This window comes from Camelina sativa, chromosome 12 (assembly GCF_030686135.1).
Source record: "Camelina sativa cultivar CO46 ecotype springtype chromosome 12, ASM3068613v1".
Lineage (NCBI taxonomy): Eukaryota > Viridiplantae > Streptophyta > Magnoliopsida > Brassicales > Brassicaceae > Camelina > Camelina sativa.
The window spans coordinates 27655666-27672813 of NC_141891.1; the positions used below are offsets into that span (position 1 = coordinate 27655666).

Consider the following 17148-nt stretch of genomic DNA (forward strand, 5'->3'; position numbering starts at 1 on the left):
ACTTTCATTGTTATAATAATAATACTCTTACTAATAGTAATCACAAAAATACTTCCCCTTATCCATTAGCAAACTATATCTCTTATTCTTATCTATCTGAGCCTTTCTATGCCTTCACTAATATCATCACTAAAGCGAAGATACCGCAAAGATATTCAGAAGCTAGGCTTGATAAGGTGTGGGTTGATGCTTGTGGAAAAGAGATTGGAGCTTTTATAAGGACTGGAACTTGGAGTGTGAGTGATTTACCACATGGTAAAGTTGCTGTAGGTTGCAAATGGATTTTCACAATAAAATACCATGCAGATGGAAGTATTGAAAGGTATAAAGCAAGATTGGTGGCTAAAGGGTATACTCAGCAAGAGGGAATTGATTTTAGTGACACTTTTTCACCGGTTGCTAAACTGACAACAGTTAAAATGATTCTTTCCCTCGCACCCAAGATAACTTGGACATTTCAAATGCATTCTTGAATGGTGACCTTGATGAGGAAATTTACATGAAGAGATACTAGGAGAAACAGTACCAGCAAATGCAGTGTGTCGATTACATAAGTCAATTTATGGACTTAAACAGGCATCTCGGCAGTGGTTTCTCAAGTTTAAATCAACTCTAAAGAGTTTTGGTTTTGAAACATGCCATGGAGAACACACTTTGTTTGTGAAAGAAACAGGTGATCAGTTTCTGGTAGTTGTAGTGTATGTGGATGACATATTGATTGCTAGTACTAATGCTGATGCAGCTTGTGCTTTACGGGATCAATTGGGTTCCGTTTTTCAACTGAGAGATCTTGGTACTCCAAAGTTCTTTCTCGGTATTGAAATCGCAAGGAATGATGAAGGGATTACTCTTAGTCAAAGGAAGTATATGCTCGATCTTCTGGAGGCTACAGGTTTTTCTGATTGTAAACCTTCTCCTATCCCTATGAAACCTGATTTGCAGATGTCTTCAACTGGTTTATCTGAACGAAAAGCTGAAGCTAAACTTGCGAAGTCTACAGTGCAAGCTGATGATGAAATTTTGGATACAGAGTGTATTGATGCAGTGAAGGTTGTCAAGAAACCATTTAAGAAGTTATCTGCAGCTGAGACTGCACTTATTCCAGATAGCAAACAATACAGGAGGCTCATTGGGAAGTTGCAGTATCTGACTATTACTAGACCAGATATCTCTTATGCTGTATCAAAACTGGCTCAATACTCTGCAGCTCCAAGGAAATTTCATCTCACAGCAGTACATAAGATCTTGAGGTATTTGATGGGTACGATTGGTCAGGGTCTGTTCTATGGGAAAGATCATGATTTTTCTCTTCGAGGTTTCTCAGATGCAGACTGGGGAGGTTGTCCTGATAATAGACGATCTCATACTGGCTATGCTATATTCATTGGTCAATCTTTGGTCTCGTGGAAATCTAAGAAGCAGCAGGTGGTCTCGATGAGTTCTGCTGAGTCGGAGTACCGTGCGATGAGTATGATCACCAAGGAGTTGTTATGGTTCACATATATATTGAAGGCTTTGAGGGTTCCCTTTACACTTCCGGCTTATCTATATTGTGATAACACAGCAGCTCTTTACATCGCCAGCAACTCTATTTACCACGAACGAACGAAACATATTGAGTTCGACTGCCACAAGGTCCGTGAAGCTATTGAAGATGGAATTCTTAAAACAATGTTTGTTCGGACCAACCATCAACTAGCTGATGTTTTGACAAAGGCTCTCCATCCGATTCCTTTTCAAGAGATTATGCGCAAGATGGGAGTCATCAACATCTACTCCTCGCCATCTTGAGGGGGGGGGGGGGTATTAGAGAGTAGTTGGTACATAAGATTGGTTAACTTAAATACAATTGATTTCCGGTTTAGTTTAGATCCGGTTTAGTTTATTTCAATGTATATATCACAGTTTTGTAAAGTTTGTTACATTTGAGAAATAAGAAAATCATTTCACAAAACTCTCTTTGTTCTGCGATTCTATTAGGACCTTCATTTGTTCCTTAACTGTAGTGTTGTAGTTATAACCTTAGCTCATACCAAGACGTCTCTCCAGAGAGATATGGATCGTCAATCCGTGTTTGCTCTTTGGCTTTTCCTTTTAAGTTAATCCCACAAAACAAAAAGATTAGAAAATGTCTAATCTTAGAACATATTTAGAACATATCTAAATAATTAAGAATACACAATTTAAATAATATTAGAACATATCTAAACAATAAATACAGAATTGTAACAATAAATTAAGATTATTTTCTTTCTATTTCTATGGTATTTTAAGTTTTGCAGATTATAAATTCTAAAATATTTATGATATATCTTCTACTTTTTTAGTATACATGGTAAAACGTGGAAATATATTCTTAACTGATATAGAATGAAGAAAAATGTAGAATACATATTCTTAATTTTGTACAACATACAAAATTCAGGTTCTGAAGTTTTTAGAACAGATTTTCCGTCTAAACTTTGTAGAACATGTACAAACTGTAGAATGAATAATCTAAATGTTTCAGAACTTGAAAAAACCGTGGAAAGTCTTTTCTGAACAGTTTAGACCAGAAATCATCAATTTACAAGCTGATTTTTGACACTCAAAACATTTTTTTTTCAAATTTTTTTTTACACAGTTGTATACCAACATATGTTTTCTGTTTTTTTTTTTGGTTTAAACTCCTAAAAACTTCACTATATCTATTAGTAGGGGTATTTTCGTCACAATTGACAATCTTAAAAAAAGGTGTATATGGACAACTGTTTGGAAAAACCTCCTTTTTCTAATTTTCCCTTCTTTTTTTGGTTTTTTTTCTGTTCTCAGCAAATAATTATATTTTTGTCTTTTTATTTAGGTGCAAAAGTACCCCAACAACAATTTCTTCAAAAGTTCCAAATCAACTAATAGGGTTTCTACAGTAGATTATTTTTTTGTGCAAAATACGATCTCACTAAAACAACTTAAACCGGAATTGGTACAACGTTTTTCAAGGTAGCTTTGGCACCGACTGAAGTGCCAAGAAATGAAAGAAAACAAACCTAATTAGCATAAAACAAGAAGATAGATGGAGGATATCTTTTAGTATCACATGGAGTTCTTTCAAAGGAGTCTATGTTGTGATGGTTTTGACTATTTGTTTAGAGTCTGAAGCGATTGAGAGGTTCGTGAAACTTAGGGTGAGAACTGCTTGCATCGCATGGTGAATCGCTACTTCTTCTGCCAAGCGAGCTGATTTGCTATGAGCTGATCATGTTCCAAGCTGGTAGACATCCCAAGAGCTGAAGATGCAACCGAACCCCGCCAGCTTTTGGTCCTCGTTTCAAGCTGCGTATGTTTTACATAAGACATAGTTCAAAGTGGTCTGGATCAGATCCACTTTTGTTGGTGTTGTTGTTCGTGGGTTTGTTCCAAATTTCATTACATTGCTATTAGTAAACATAGGGTCCAACTCAAAACTAATTGGCAATGAGTGGAGAGACCCATGTACTATATATATTGCCCCACATATTTGATTTCTCTCGATGTGGGTTTTTCTAATACACCCCCCCCTCACGCTCAGGATTGGACATTTGTAGCGTGAAGTTTGTGGGACTGTACATCCACGGGTGAACTCACAATTGAGAGAAATTTAATCCACAACAAGACAAACCACTTATATGGGCCACATAGGTGGGAAACCATTTCTTTGTGAAAAAATTTCTTGTTGGGCCTAACCATGGGCTCTGATACCATAATAGTAAACATGGGGTCCAACTCAAAACCAATTGGCAATGAGTGGAGAGACCCATGTACTATATATATTGCCCCACAGATTTAATTTCTCTCCATGTGGGATTGTCTAATAATTGATGATCTAATTGCTTGAGTTAGGGTTTCTCGAGGGGTTGGTGTGACAGATTGAAGATCCGCTGGTTCCTGACCTTCCATATTTCCCATAAGATCTATGTGAACAATTGGGCATCACCGATGCCGTAGGAAGGAAGGCAATTCAACGATCTGGGTGATTCTGAAAGATTCCTATTGGGTTAGGGTCGATGGTGATTTGAAAGGTGAATTCGTCCATATCTATGTTGCAAAGGTGCACTTGAGGAAGAGGTGTTTGGTCGATGCTTGTTCTTTGTAGAATAATATAATACATATACAAGGCAAAATTTCTAAAAAAATATAATACATATACAAGGCAAAATTTGCCTTAAGGCACACACTGGCTTCAAAGCAGCTATTTAAAAAGTAGAAAAAAAAATATTAGAAGAAATAAAACCTGAACATTATTGTCGTCATTGCCTGAATCTAACTAGGCGGCTATGTGAGTAAATCTGGACAAAGTACTACAAATAAATATATCCTATTCCCAAAGGGACCTGCATTTCATTTTTACACTTAATTGTTAAGTTATATATATATATATATATATGCCTGAAAAAATTGTTCATGTATTTAATAGATTCCCTGATATATATATATATTTCATATGCAATATATGTGATGTTGACAGAAAATTCCAGATTCCAGTTTTAATCTATATATATAATTAGGGAGTTTCTCTCATTCTAAGCTATCCACATCATCTTCCATTTCGGCATAATTTATTTTTTTCAGCCCATAAAGCAATATCTCAACAGCCCAATAACATATAAATCTTAAAAACAAAGTTTATAATATCTCAATAGCCCAATAACATGTCAATTTAAAATACAGTGTTTATGTAATAACACATGTGACTTGAGTTAGACCAAATAAAAATCCCAATTAACAAATGTAAATTGTAAAGTCTATCACATGACCCAAAAAACCCATCACAAGATGAAATGTTCAGTTCACAAGAGACAAAAATCCGTTCGGTTCGCTCCGGAAATCACCATTATTTTTTTGCAAGGGCTATGATATTTTATAGATCTAGACAATACAAATGCTAAGTTTCTCATCAACTTATTCCCACGATTAAGGTGCTTAAATGCATCACTAAAATCTGCCATCGATGAGTCCATTAGTGTATTAGACACTTTTTGAAAAGTAATTAGAAAAGTAGGCAGTTTTTGTTAAAAATTTGAAGAATAGACACTTTTTAGCTTTTGTGAGAAAGAGAATTTGTGAGAGAGATTATGAGACAAAAACAAATAGAAAGACCAATATACCCATGACTATGTGTCATAAAAAAGAGAGTTTATTTGTTGTCCCAATTTTAAAGGAAATGAGAGATTAAATTTTATGTATATGGGACCAGATTTTGAGGTATTTGATAAAAAATCTAATGTTTAATAGTCCACTTAAATTTAAGAAATTCTTTTAAATAACATTAAATTATTTTTATTTTCAAATTTAGCACTCTAAAATTTTAAAAACAGGGTTTAGTTTTATTTTGGTCTACCATCTGGGTTAATTATATAATATGTGTTTAGTGTACAACCAGGGTTTAGTGTACCATTTAAGTATAATATATCATCTATGTCTTGTTTACCATCTGGGTATAGTGTACCACCTAGGTATGGTGTACCATCTGACTCTGGTGTACTATCTGGGTCTAGTATATCATTTGGGTCTAGTGTACTATCTGAATCTAGTGTACCATCTAGCTTTGGTGTACCATCTGAATCTGGTGTACCATTTGGGTCTGGTGTACCATCTAGGTCTGGTGTACCATCTAGGTCTGGTGTACCACCTGGCTATGGTGTACCACCTGGCTATGGTGTACCATCTGGGTATGGTGTACCATCTGGGTTTGGTGTACCATCTGAATCTGGTGTACCATCTGAATCTGGTGTACCATTTAGGTCTGGTGTACCATCTGAATCTGGTGTATCATATAGATCTAATATACCATCTGGATTTGGTGTACCATTTGCATTTAGTGTACCATTTGAATTTGATTTATCATCTAAGTTAGGTGTACCATATTGGTTTAGTGTACTATCTAATTAGTTTTTTTTAAATGAAAACCCTACAATATATATTACAAACCCTATCCCTTCAAAACTATACCCTAAATGTATAATAGAGAACTCAAACCAAAAAAAAATCTAAAAACTAACTTTAAAATATTGTAATGTGTGAAATACTGTAATTCTGGTGTACAATCTGGGTTGAGTGTACCATCTAGGTGTAGTATATTATCTGGGTTTTGTGTACCATCTAAATAAATTTTTAAAACCAAACCCTACACCCTAAATACTAAACCCTATCCGTTCAAAACTAAAGCCTAAATGTAAAATAGAGAATGCAAAACTAAAAAAAAATCTAAAAATGAACTTAAAATATTGTAATGTGTGAAATAATGTTATTCTGGTGTACAATCTGGGTTTGGTGTACCATCTGGGTTTGGTGTACGATCTGGGTTGGGTGTACCATCTGGGTTGGGTGTACCATCTGGGTTTAGTGTACCATTTGGGATTGGTATACTATCTAAATAAATTTTCAAAACTAAACCCTACACTATAAATACTAAACCCTATTCCTTCAAAACTATAACCTAAATATAAAATGGAGAACTCAAAACTAAAAAAAAAAATAATTCTAAAAATTTTGGGAAGTTTATGAAATTTCTAAAAATTAGTTTGAAATATTGTATTGTGTCTAATAATGATCTTGATAATACATGTTTTAGTGTTGTTTAGGATATTTCTCAAAAATCAATTACACATCTAAAATTCAAAACACATAAATCTATTAAAAAAAGATTTATTAATTTGTAAAGATAATTTTTTTTTTAGATTTTTATTTTGGTCATGTTTAAAAAAATAAAAAGTATAAAATTCATCAATTATTCAAACATACCTTTGTTATTGAGCTGATTTTTATTAGGCTCAAAATTTAAAAACCAATTTGTCTTTATGTGGATACATAATACATAAAGAAAGAAACAAAAGGTTAAAAATGTCATTTTCTAAAAGCCTCTTTTTTTCTTTTTTTTTTTTTTTGTCACGAACCGGTTTTCATTCGTTAATTAAAAGCCTGGTACAGTTGATAGGGATAGTAAAGCCGATTTTGCTAACACATCAGCTTTCCTATTCAATTCCCTTGGAACAAACACAAAAGATACAGACTCGAAACGACGAGATAAGTAGAGGATGTCATGGTGAATCCCGTGAAGCTCCTTGAAAGAAACCTCCAAATTGAGAGCTTTGATCAGCAAAAGTGAATTAGAAGCGAAACTAACGTTTTTGAATCCAAGATCCAGGGCCTGGGTGGTGGCCAAAAGCAGAGCCGAAGCTTCTGCCATGAGGGGGAAGGAGATGTTGGAACCCGTAGAGCTTGCCTGGGTTTCTGCGAGGGATTCTCTATCAGCGAAGATCCAGCCAAATCCAGCTTCCGTTGATTCCTCTCGCCAAGCGGCATCATAGAAACATTGGACTGTGTCCAACCGGTAAACTAGAGTTACTCGGATCTGATGTGATGGTAGAGATGGTGGTAGAATAATCTGTGCCTCACTCCATTCTCTGACCGATGCGACTGCAAGGGTAAGGATCTCAGATCTGGAGAGATGTCTGTTTTTGAAAATCTTTTTGTTTCTGGCATACCACAAGAACCACATTATCCATGATGCAAGACATCCCGGTCCTAATCCACAAGGGGGTAATGAAGTAAGCCTAACACATGTCTCAAAACCTTGTTGTAGGGTCTCGATCAGGGGTGACCTGGGTGGAGTCTTGAAAGGTGAGAATCTCCACACTTCTTCTGCAAAAGGACAATGAAACAAAAGGTGAAGGGTCGATTCCTCAGCATTACAGTGCGGACAAGAGGCAATCAAATTAATCCCTCTGGTTCGCAGGTTTTGACCAGTTGGGAGAGCATTCTTCATAGCTTTCCAGAGGAAAAATCTGATTTTTGGGGGGCAAGGTCGATTCCATATGTTTTTGAGCCACTTGAAAAATTAATACAAAAATGTACATAAAATCAACAACTTCTAAAATATAATAATAAATAAAGAACCGTAACCTATAATTTAAAAAACAATCCCGCGCGTTGCGCGGGTCTCCTCCCTAGTGTTTTAAAATAACATAGTCTTAATTGTTAGAGCATGTCCAGTGCAGTTTTTTTGGGGTACTCAGACCATTTCTAAGCCAAAAAGAAAAGAAAAATTAAAAGAATTGGCCCACAAATTAGTAGAACAGTTGCCCTACAGAGTATCGGAAGGAACCGTGAAGACACGGTACGTGTCAATTTCTAATTGGATTTCGATTAAATATAAAACACAGTTTTTTTTCTCTCATTTTCTTCTTTTCCCAAATCTCTCTCTTTACTCTCTCTCGACAAACGGCGAATCGATTTCTTGCTTGAAAAACACAACAAAACCAGCAGACAAATCTCGAGATCTAGATCTCAATCACATATCCGCACTAAGCTATGAGGAGAGTCACCGGACTTGCTGAGTTTTACAATCTCAGCCTCCGTCGCAATCCATCTACGGCTCGCTCAATCCATGGCGATTACAATAATCTCGTGGACCAAACCTATCACCCGAAGATTCAGCGGTCTTCTGAAGATTTCAACTCCTTCTTTTGCCGGTGGATTCGCTGGGATGGTGTTCTTCTATGCCGCCGCCGCATCGTCTCTTGGTCACGAAGTTCACGCTAATTAAATGGCTCACAAGTTTAATCCTAAAGAAGTTGTTATGTATCAGTACTAGGCTTGCCCTTTCTGTAACAAGGTTAAATGTATCTTTCACATCTCAAAATTTCTGGATCTGATCAGATTTTTGACCATTGAAATTTTATGATTCAATCATGGTTAGAGCTTGAACATAGCGAGTGGTGGTTTTGAATTCGAGTTGGTTCTTGTTGTGTGTGATTTAGTAAGATAGAGATGGTTAGCTTATGTCTTTACTTTGCTGGTTCTTTTGTAGTGTTCTTGGATTTTAACAAGATTAATCTGAGCTCTTAATTAATCTCTAACAGAGGTTGGTACATCTTTGCATTATGTATATATAATTTGGTCTCTATTCCTCACTTCACACCATCGTTGTTGCTTATTGTTAGCAATTAACCGATAGATTCTGGTCTAACTTACTTTTATATCTCTTGTGTTTTAGGATCTCTCTGATGTTCTTTGCTGTGGGATCTTCTCTCTGTCCAAAGTGTGGGTGTGGATCACACACAGGTTATGCTTTTAAAATTTTGTTTCTGTGTTGGTTACAATTATAGTTTAGTGTTTAGTTTTTTGTTTAACCATGCTGCTTCTTATTTGTTATATTATGCAGCAGGAGTAGCTCCGAGATGGTTGCAGGACAACAGTTGTCTCTTGCTAGCTGTTGGTGCCGAGGTAAAGAGAAGTCTTTCTTGCAATCACCGCTCTTTTTCTTTTAAGTGACAAAGATTAAGCTGATTTGATGCAATCCCTTTTTTTTTGTATGTTGCAGGCTCTCTCGTTCAATCTGTGTGCTCGTTGCTGGTGCAGAGGTAAACATGTAAGAAGAAGAAGAAGAACCCCTTGAGGTATTGTTTCAATCATCCTTCACTCTTTATTTGAGTTCAACATACTTTTATTTTTTTAACCAATTCTCTTGTTCTTTGCTGTGGGTTTCACGGGATCTTCTCTCCTCCAAAGCGTGGGTGCGGATCACACACAGACACAGGTTATGCTTACGAATTTTTCTTGTTGTTTTGTTTACAATTACAGTTTAGTGTTTAATTACTTATTAACCATGTTGCTTCTTATGTAGTGGATCCGACAACGTACCTACCCAACTTTGTAATAACATGTCTCTTTCTCGTAGGTGCTTCTTGGCCATGGAGAGGATAACATTACATAAGGAGCAAAGCGAAGAGCTACACGTCTGTGCTAACTCAGCTCCTTCTTCCCTTAGTCAGGTACATTCTCCTTTTTTTTGTCATCCCATAGGATAATCTAGTTGTGTTTTGAGTGAAGCATTTTTGGTTGAAATTTGTTTTGGTTTTTATTTAAAAGAAAATGAACTTGTCTCCATGATTGTATTTGAATATTGTCTTGACTTTAAGCAATCCTTTTTGAAATACTTTTTAAACACTAACATCATATCTTATCAGATATGATAAGATTTGATGGACCTAAAAGCTGAAACGCTTTCTGAAAAATATAAATATAGTGTTATATATACACATGTCTGTTTTGTGATTAAGCTATATTGGATGAAAACAAATTTCCCATATGTACAAGTTTTAAACCCAAGTAAAATAGGATTAAATCAATCTTTTTGAGTTCTCTACTCCTAGAGATATACTGAACAGTGTATATCTCTTTGGTAAACACTCATTACAAACATGAAAAAAATTTCACTGTGTATATCGAGTGTATCTTTCTCGGTCTAACAAACATTTATCTCAATATAAACCCTTACCTTAACCCTTACCTTAACCCTCACCTTAATCCTCAACTTGAATAAGCCATTCGCTACTACACAAACAATGGGTTCTAGTAACCGTTTCAGCCTGTCATCGAATATATCCCCCAATTCTCTTCTCAGCCTGTCCACTTTAGCACCCCTTCTGTCACCGAAGAATGTATTAACCTTAGTGTCGATGAGAATGAAGAAGAAGGTGATAGAGGAATTCGGACCAGGTGGAGTGCCTAGGAGGATATTAATCTCATAAGTGCCTGGTTAAATACCAGTAAAGACCCAGTTGTTAGTACTTTGCAGAAGCTTGATTACTTCTGGAAAAGAGTTGCCGACTATTTCCAAGCAAGTGAGAGGGCATCGAGTACAAATATTAGAGGGCCGTCGCAATGTAAGGCTAGGTGGAACAAGATAAACCGTGAAGTGAAAAAGTTTGTTGGGTGTTACACACAAGCCAGTGCAAGAAGGAAGAATGGAGAATCTGAAGATGATGTGATATCTGTGGATCATCAGCTTTACAAGAATGACCTGAAAAAGCCATTTACTCTAGGGCATTGTTAGAGAGAACTCAAGCATGATCAGAAATGGAACACTGGGGACTCAAGCACTAAGAGGACTAAGCTTGATTTAGACGGAGCATACTCACCCAGTTCAACATATGATGGTGATAAACAGAAGCCTCTGGGTGTTAAAGCTTCGAAGAAGAAAGGTAAGAAACCTGCAGTTAGTAATGATGTTGAGGATGTTTCTGCGGCTAAGCTAGATAAGATTATAGCCATGAAGGATAAAGAACAAGAGGCTAAAGATAGGAAACGCAGAATGAGATTGCTTGAGAGTCTCCTTAACAAGGCTGACCTTACACCGGCTCAAGTCACACTCAGAGTAAAGCTAACTGATCAAATGTTGACACACACTTAGGTGACATGTTTTGTTCTGATTTTTGCTATGTTTTAGTTCTGATTTTTGTTATGTTTGGTTTGATTTTGATATGGTCAGTTTCTGATTGGAGTCTTTTTCATTTTTCAGGTTGTTGGGGTCCAGGCAAGATGTGAAGCTGTGAGATGTGAAGCTATTTGTACTCTAGTGAAGGTGGACCTGTTAGTCAAGCTTGTTGTTTTTTGTGGTGTAACCCGTGAAGGTTTTCTAACCCGTGAATGTGGTGTAACACGTGAAGTATGTCCTTTGTAATTTAGTAGTATGCCCTTTGTAATTTAGTAACCCGTGAATGTTGTTTTCATTGTCAAGTAGTAGGATGTCTTTCTTACTCTATCTATATATATCGAACCCAATATTGTTTACTAATCCTCTCATTCTCATCCTATCTTTCCCTCAAGCAAACTTGAAAACTTTGTTTTCTCTTTCTTTCTTGTTCTTCATATATGTCACAAAGTGTAATCAGCAACAATTGTTCTTTCTTGTTATCAGCAACAAGCAACTTTGTTTTCTCTTTCTTTCTTGTTCTTCATATATGTCACAGAGTGTAATCTGCAAACTTTTTTTTTTAAATCAGCAACAATCGTTAAGCATTGGGTTACACTAAACCAATCCAAAATCCAAGACCCAAAAAAAGACTTAACCCCAAACCCAAACACCTTTTGAAAAGTATATTCCCAATATTGTCAACAAAATGTCAAATTGGAGTTCTGATCAAGAAGTTGATGAAATTGTGGAGGAGGAAGTTGATTGTATAGTGGAGGAGATTCAGTACCAATACACCCATACAGAAGAGCCACCAGCTCCAGTTTTTAGAAGAGTGCACATTAACAGAGACCGGGAAGGAGGCCACATCCGACTTACACTCAAGGTATGTTTCGTCTATGATTCAGAATGAACAAATCCTTATTCTTGCGTATTGTTAATAGTATTGAAAATGGAATCCCGTACTTCAAACAAAAACGAGATGCAACTAGAAGGCTCAGTCTTTCTGCACTTATAAAATGTACGGCAGCTATTCGTATGATGGCATACGGAAGTGCGACAGATGCAAGTGGATGAATATCTATGACTCGTTGACACCACTGCACAAAAATGCCTTGAAGAATTTATTGGCGGAGTTGTAAATCTTTTTGGAGATGAGTACCTCATAAGGCCTACAGCAAAAGACCTCCAACGATTACTGAATATTGGAGAATATCGTGGTTTCCCCGGAATGATAGGAAGCATAGATTGTATGCATTGAGAGTGGAAGAATTGTCCGACAGCATGGAAAGGACAATATTCACGTGGATCTGGAAAATCGACAATTGTACTAGAGGCTGTGGCATTGCAAGATTTATGAATTTGGCATGCTTTTTTGGACCACCAGGTACTTTAAATGATATCAATGTTTTGGACCGCTAACCAGTGTTTGATGATATACTAGAGGGTCGAGCTCTGAGAGTTAACTACGTTGTCAATGGACTGCAATACAAAATGGCATACTACCTCACTGACGGTATCTATCCCAAATGGACAACTTTCATCCAATCAATTACACTTCCACAGGGTCAAAAAAACCAACTCTTTGCTTAATATCAAGAAGCATGCCGAAAAGATGTAGAGGGTGCATTTGGAGTATTGCAGGCTCGATTTGCAATCGTCAAGAATCCCGCACTTTTTTGGGATAAAGGAAAAATAGGCAAGATAATGAGAGCATGTATCATATTGCATAACATGATAGTGGAAAACGAACGACATGAATACAGTTTCTACGATCCATCAGAGTTTTATCAGGGAGAAGGAAGTGGAACTTCTCATGTGGATTTATCAATTTCTACAGATAGGCCAACGATTCTCAATAATATGATGGCCATTCGAAATGACGTTCGTGATCCAGTAATGCATGACCGTCTTCAAAAAGACTTAATTAAGCATATCTGGCAAAAATTTGGTGCAACCCAACAGTAGAACGAATTTCATTTATCTTCCCGTACTCTGTTTCTTCTATTACAATTTATATTTGTGTATTTTTCCCAATTTTGTAAAATATGTTTAATATTCCCTAATTCTGTAAAATATGTTTGTTTTCCTTTCAAATGTAATAGTAGTAATTATATAACTTAATTCCCATTTTAAATTTATTTAAATTTGCAAATTAATAAACAATAGTTAAAAAAAAATTATTTTAATGATTAAGAAACCTATGAAGGTTTCTCTAGTGGAAGAATGAATTTTTATTAAGTACTTAGTGGGTTGCTTTGATTAATTTAATATTAATTATATGATTATTTATTTTTGAGCAACCCATATGGGTTGCTACACTGGCCATGGTCTTACGTAGCTTCTTTTGGTTTGTTAGTCTCCCATTTGGATTTGATGAATATATTATGTATATATGAAAATTTGAAATTAAACTTTTCAATAAAATTTTGCTTAAAGAAATTCGAGACTGGAATGAGGTAAACATTGATAAAAGAAAAAAAAAAAGTGAGTAATTAAATGAAAAATTATATAGGTGGAAATTTGTATGGTTGTTACTAGATATAAAAAAACAACATTGTAGTAATATATATATTTTTTTATATAACAAGGGATCAGCTCATGAGAGCCAATAGGAAGGAAAATCGTTGTAATGTCCCGACCGTCACCTCTTAGTGGACCCCATGTCCAATCTCAGTCCATGAGCCCACCTTTATTAATGGGCCTCACGTCCTCTCACTAGGCCGGTTTGCTACGTCCAGGAAGTTTTAAAGACTTGTTACCGTCCCTACAAATCAGCACATGATCTTTTCCTGTATTTTGTCTTCACTCACACAGTTCCGACAGTCACTTCTAGGAAGGTCACCCATCCTGAGACTACTGCAGCTCAAGCACGCTTAACTCTGGAGTTCTCTCAGGATTCTTGCCCGAAAAGATAAGTGCACTTTGGTCATAGGTGGCCAAATCAATTCTTTTAAACCTCTCTTCAAGTCTCTGAAATCGGGGTGTCACAATTCACCCCACTAACAGATCGCCACGTTCTTGTTCCGCACCAAGACTGTCACCCCGGACGGTGTGAGCCCACTCGACTCCACACTCGTCTGGGTTCGGCTCAGATACCACTTGTAACACCCCGACAGCCACCTTTTAGTGGGTCCCATGTCCAATCCCAGTCCATGAACCCACCTTTATTAATAGGCATCACGTCCTCTCACTAGGCCCATGAGCCCATCCATATCCGACGGTCGGTTTGCTACGTCCGGGAGGCTTTAATGACTTGTTACCGTCCCTACAAATCACCACATGGTCTTTCCCTGTGTTTTGTCCTCACTCGCACAGTTCCGACAATCACTTCCCGGAATGTCACCCATCCTCAGACTACTCCAGCTCAAGTACGCTTAACTTTGGAGTTCTCTCAGGACCCTTGACCGAAAAGATAAGTGCACTTTGGTCATAGGTGGCCAAATCAATTCTTTTAAACCTCTCCGCAAGTCTCTTAAATCGGGATGTCACAATCGTCTACAAACAAAACAGGATGCGGAGAGGTACACACTTGACATGCCAGAGAATCTGCACTTACATTAGCATTTCTTGAAATTAAAGATAAAGAGAAAGAAGAAAACTCCTCCCTGTCCATCTTGATATCGTCGAGGTAGGTCTTGAAGTCCGGCAAGTCTTGAGGAGAAGACACCATCTTCACCATGTCTGAGAAATCTGTATAAAAAGCCACATCTCGATAGTCATGACCAATCATGAACCGCAAAGCCCAGACAAAGGCTTCAACTTTAGCATGCAAATGGGAAAGACTATGTCGGAAATTGGTTGTGCCCCTCGTCGTCGAAGCTTCCTGAAAGGATGAACACACCCATCCTACACCCGCAAAATCATCACCTGCTTTCCATGATCCATCTACAAAAAACCGATAACCTGAGAAAACAGTAGGCAGATGGCCCACACTCCCCAGGTCCGGAGAACGAGGGACGTTGAGAGTGGGGGATAAAACCTCATCCACATCCTCTGCATGCGCCTGCAACCATGTAGACGCCTCGCCCACCGCTACCGCAAGGACATCCTCTGGCTTTAATATTCTAAAAATGCGGGCAATCCGCACCTTCTATATATACCACATGATCCAAGGGAAAGCCGCAACTTGAGAACCCGGATTGGATGACCCCAGAAAATGATCCACATTTGCATACAGAGAGTCCGTAGGAAAGGAAACTGGTCCAACTGGTGCCTGAGCTAAAGCCCAAGCCTGTCTAGCAGGCAGACACCAGAAAATAGCATGATTAACGGTTTCCTCGTTAACCCCACACCTAGCACAAATTAAGTCACAAACAATGCCCCGCCTTTTCAGATTCGCTGAAACCGAAATGCACCCGGATAAAACTTGCCACATAAAGTGCTTAATCTTTGGTGGACAAGCCACTTTCCAAACTCCCGCTAGGAGAGGGGTAATATCCGGCCCATACCGATTAACCTGAAAAAACCTCTGCTTCGACATGCGTTCCGTATCATACCCTGATTTGACTGTTATTTCCTGGAATTTGTAAAATGCAAACCGAGTGACTCTTCCATTTTGAGAACTACCCAAAGGTAAAGCCCCAATCAAAGCCGCATCTTCCGGAATAAAATGCTCAAGGAGCATATCCATGCGACAAGTATTAGTTTGGCGATCAACGAGATGTGAAATTTTTAAAGAAGATTGAGCTGGTATCCACGAATCATTCCATATAGAATTGGACTCTCTAGAGCCAACTCTTTTAATAAGCCCTTTGTTAACCAAAGATCGAGCTGAAACGATGCTCCTCCACCCATAAGAAGGAGAGTAAGAACGTATGGAATCCATAGGATTAGAATTCCGATAATACCTGCCTTTGAAAACCCGTGCAAAAAGTGAGTCGGGTGCCTCAATCAGCCACCACAGTTGTTTAGCCAACAGAGCAGAGTTAAAATCATCAACATTCCTAAATCTTAACCCACCCAACTGCTTACTCCAACATAACTTCTCCCAGGCTAACCAATGCATAACAAAAATTAGACGTGACTGTTTTTTGCAACCGGAAGCATGACATGACAAAGGTCAATACCACAGTAGCCACAGAGTTGATCATTACCTCTTTACCCCCTCGTGATAGCTGTTTTGCCGTCCAACCATTTGTTCGACTCTGAAGTCTATCCCGAACAAAAGAGAAAACTTTCATTTTTGACCCTCTCAAACTCTCAGGTATCCCTAGATAAGCACCCATCCCTCCTAGGTTAGAAATCCCAAGCACCCCCTGCACCTCCCTTTTTATTACCTCGTCAACCTTGTGCCCAAATTGTATTGAGGATTTTTCGAAATTAATTTGCTGGCCCAAAACAGCCTCACATTTCTTTGAGATATCCAGAATAACACCACATTGATCCTTATCAATCTTGCAGAAAAACAGACTATCATCAGCAAACAACAAATGTGTAATCGGCGGACATTTATTAGCCATTTTAATCCCTGTGATGTGCTTATCCATCTCAGCCTTGCGAATGTTAGCAATTGGCACTTCCGTACAGAGGATAAACAAATAGGGAGATAGGGGATTGCCCTGATGCAACCCTCTCTCTGGCACTATCAGACCATTAGGTTGAACATTCAGGAGGACTTTATACTCTACAGAAGTAACACAAAATAAAATCCAGGAGATCCATTTTTCTGCAAAACCCATTTTCTGTAGTAAAGCCTCAACAAAACCCCACTCTACCCGATCATACGTCTTGCTCATGTCCGTCTTTATTGCTATAAATTTTCCTTTACATGATGGATTTGTTCTGAGGCCATGGAACATCTCCTGAGCAATCAGAATGTTATCGGAGATCAGTCGTCCAGGAACAAAGGCTGATTGAGTCCCCGAAATAAGACTTGGTAACACCGATTTTGGCCGTTGACACAAGATCTTAGAAATGATCTTATACCCCCACAT

The 17148-nt window shown here is 37.7% G+C and overlaps 2 protein-coding genes across 2 annotated transcripts; both read right to left on the reverse strand.

Annotated features, from left to right (window-relative positions):
• Positions 1–6928: 6928 nt before the first annotated feature.
• On the reverse strand, positions 6929–7783 carry LOC147930946 (uncharacterized). The gene has a single exon (XM_087477099.1). The coding sequence runs from the start codon at positions 7781–7783 to the stop codon at positions 6929–6931; it is 855 nt and encodes a 284-aa protein (XP_087333225.1).
• Positions 7784–14687: 6904 nt separating this feature from the next.
• On the reverse strand, positions 14688–17148 carry LOC147930947 (uncharacterized). Its single transcript, XM_087477100.1, has 4 exons — positions 16317–17148; positions 15664–16207; positions 15391–15507; positions 14688–15279 (listed from the first exon to the last, which is right to left on the reverse strand). Exons 1-4 carry the CDS (start codon positions 17146–17148, stop codon positions 14688–14690), a joined length of 2085 nt encoding a protein of 694 aa, XP_087333226.1.

Coding starts and splice junctions, on each gene's coding strand:
- LOC147930947 (XM_087477100.1), bottom strand. CDS start 17,148: ATGTGGGGGTATAAGATCATTTCTAAGATCTTGTGTCAACGGCCAAAA. Junction 16,208..16,316: donor AAAACAGCTATCACGAGGGG/GTAAAGAGGTAA, acceptor TGCATTGGTTAG/CCTGGGAGAAGTTATGTTGG. Junction 15,508..15,663: donor AGGTTTTTTCAGGTTAATCG/GTATGGGCCGGA, acceptor AATTTGTGCTAG/GTGTGGGGTTAACGAGGAAA.
- LOC147930946 (XM_087477099.1), bottom strand. CDS start 7,783: ATGAAGAATGCTCTCCCAACTGGTCAAAACCTGCGAACCAGAGGGATT.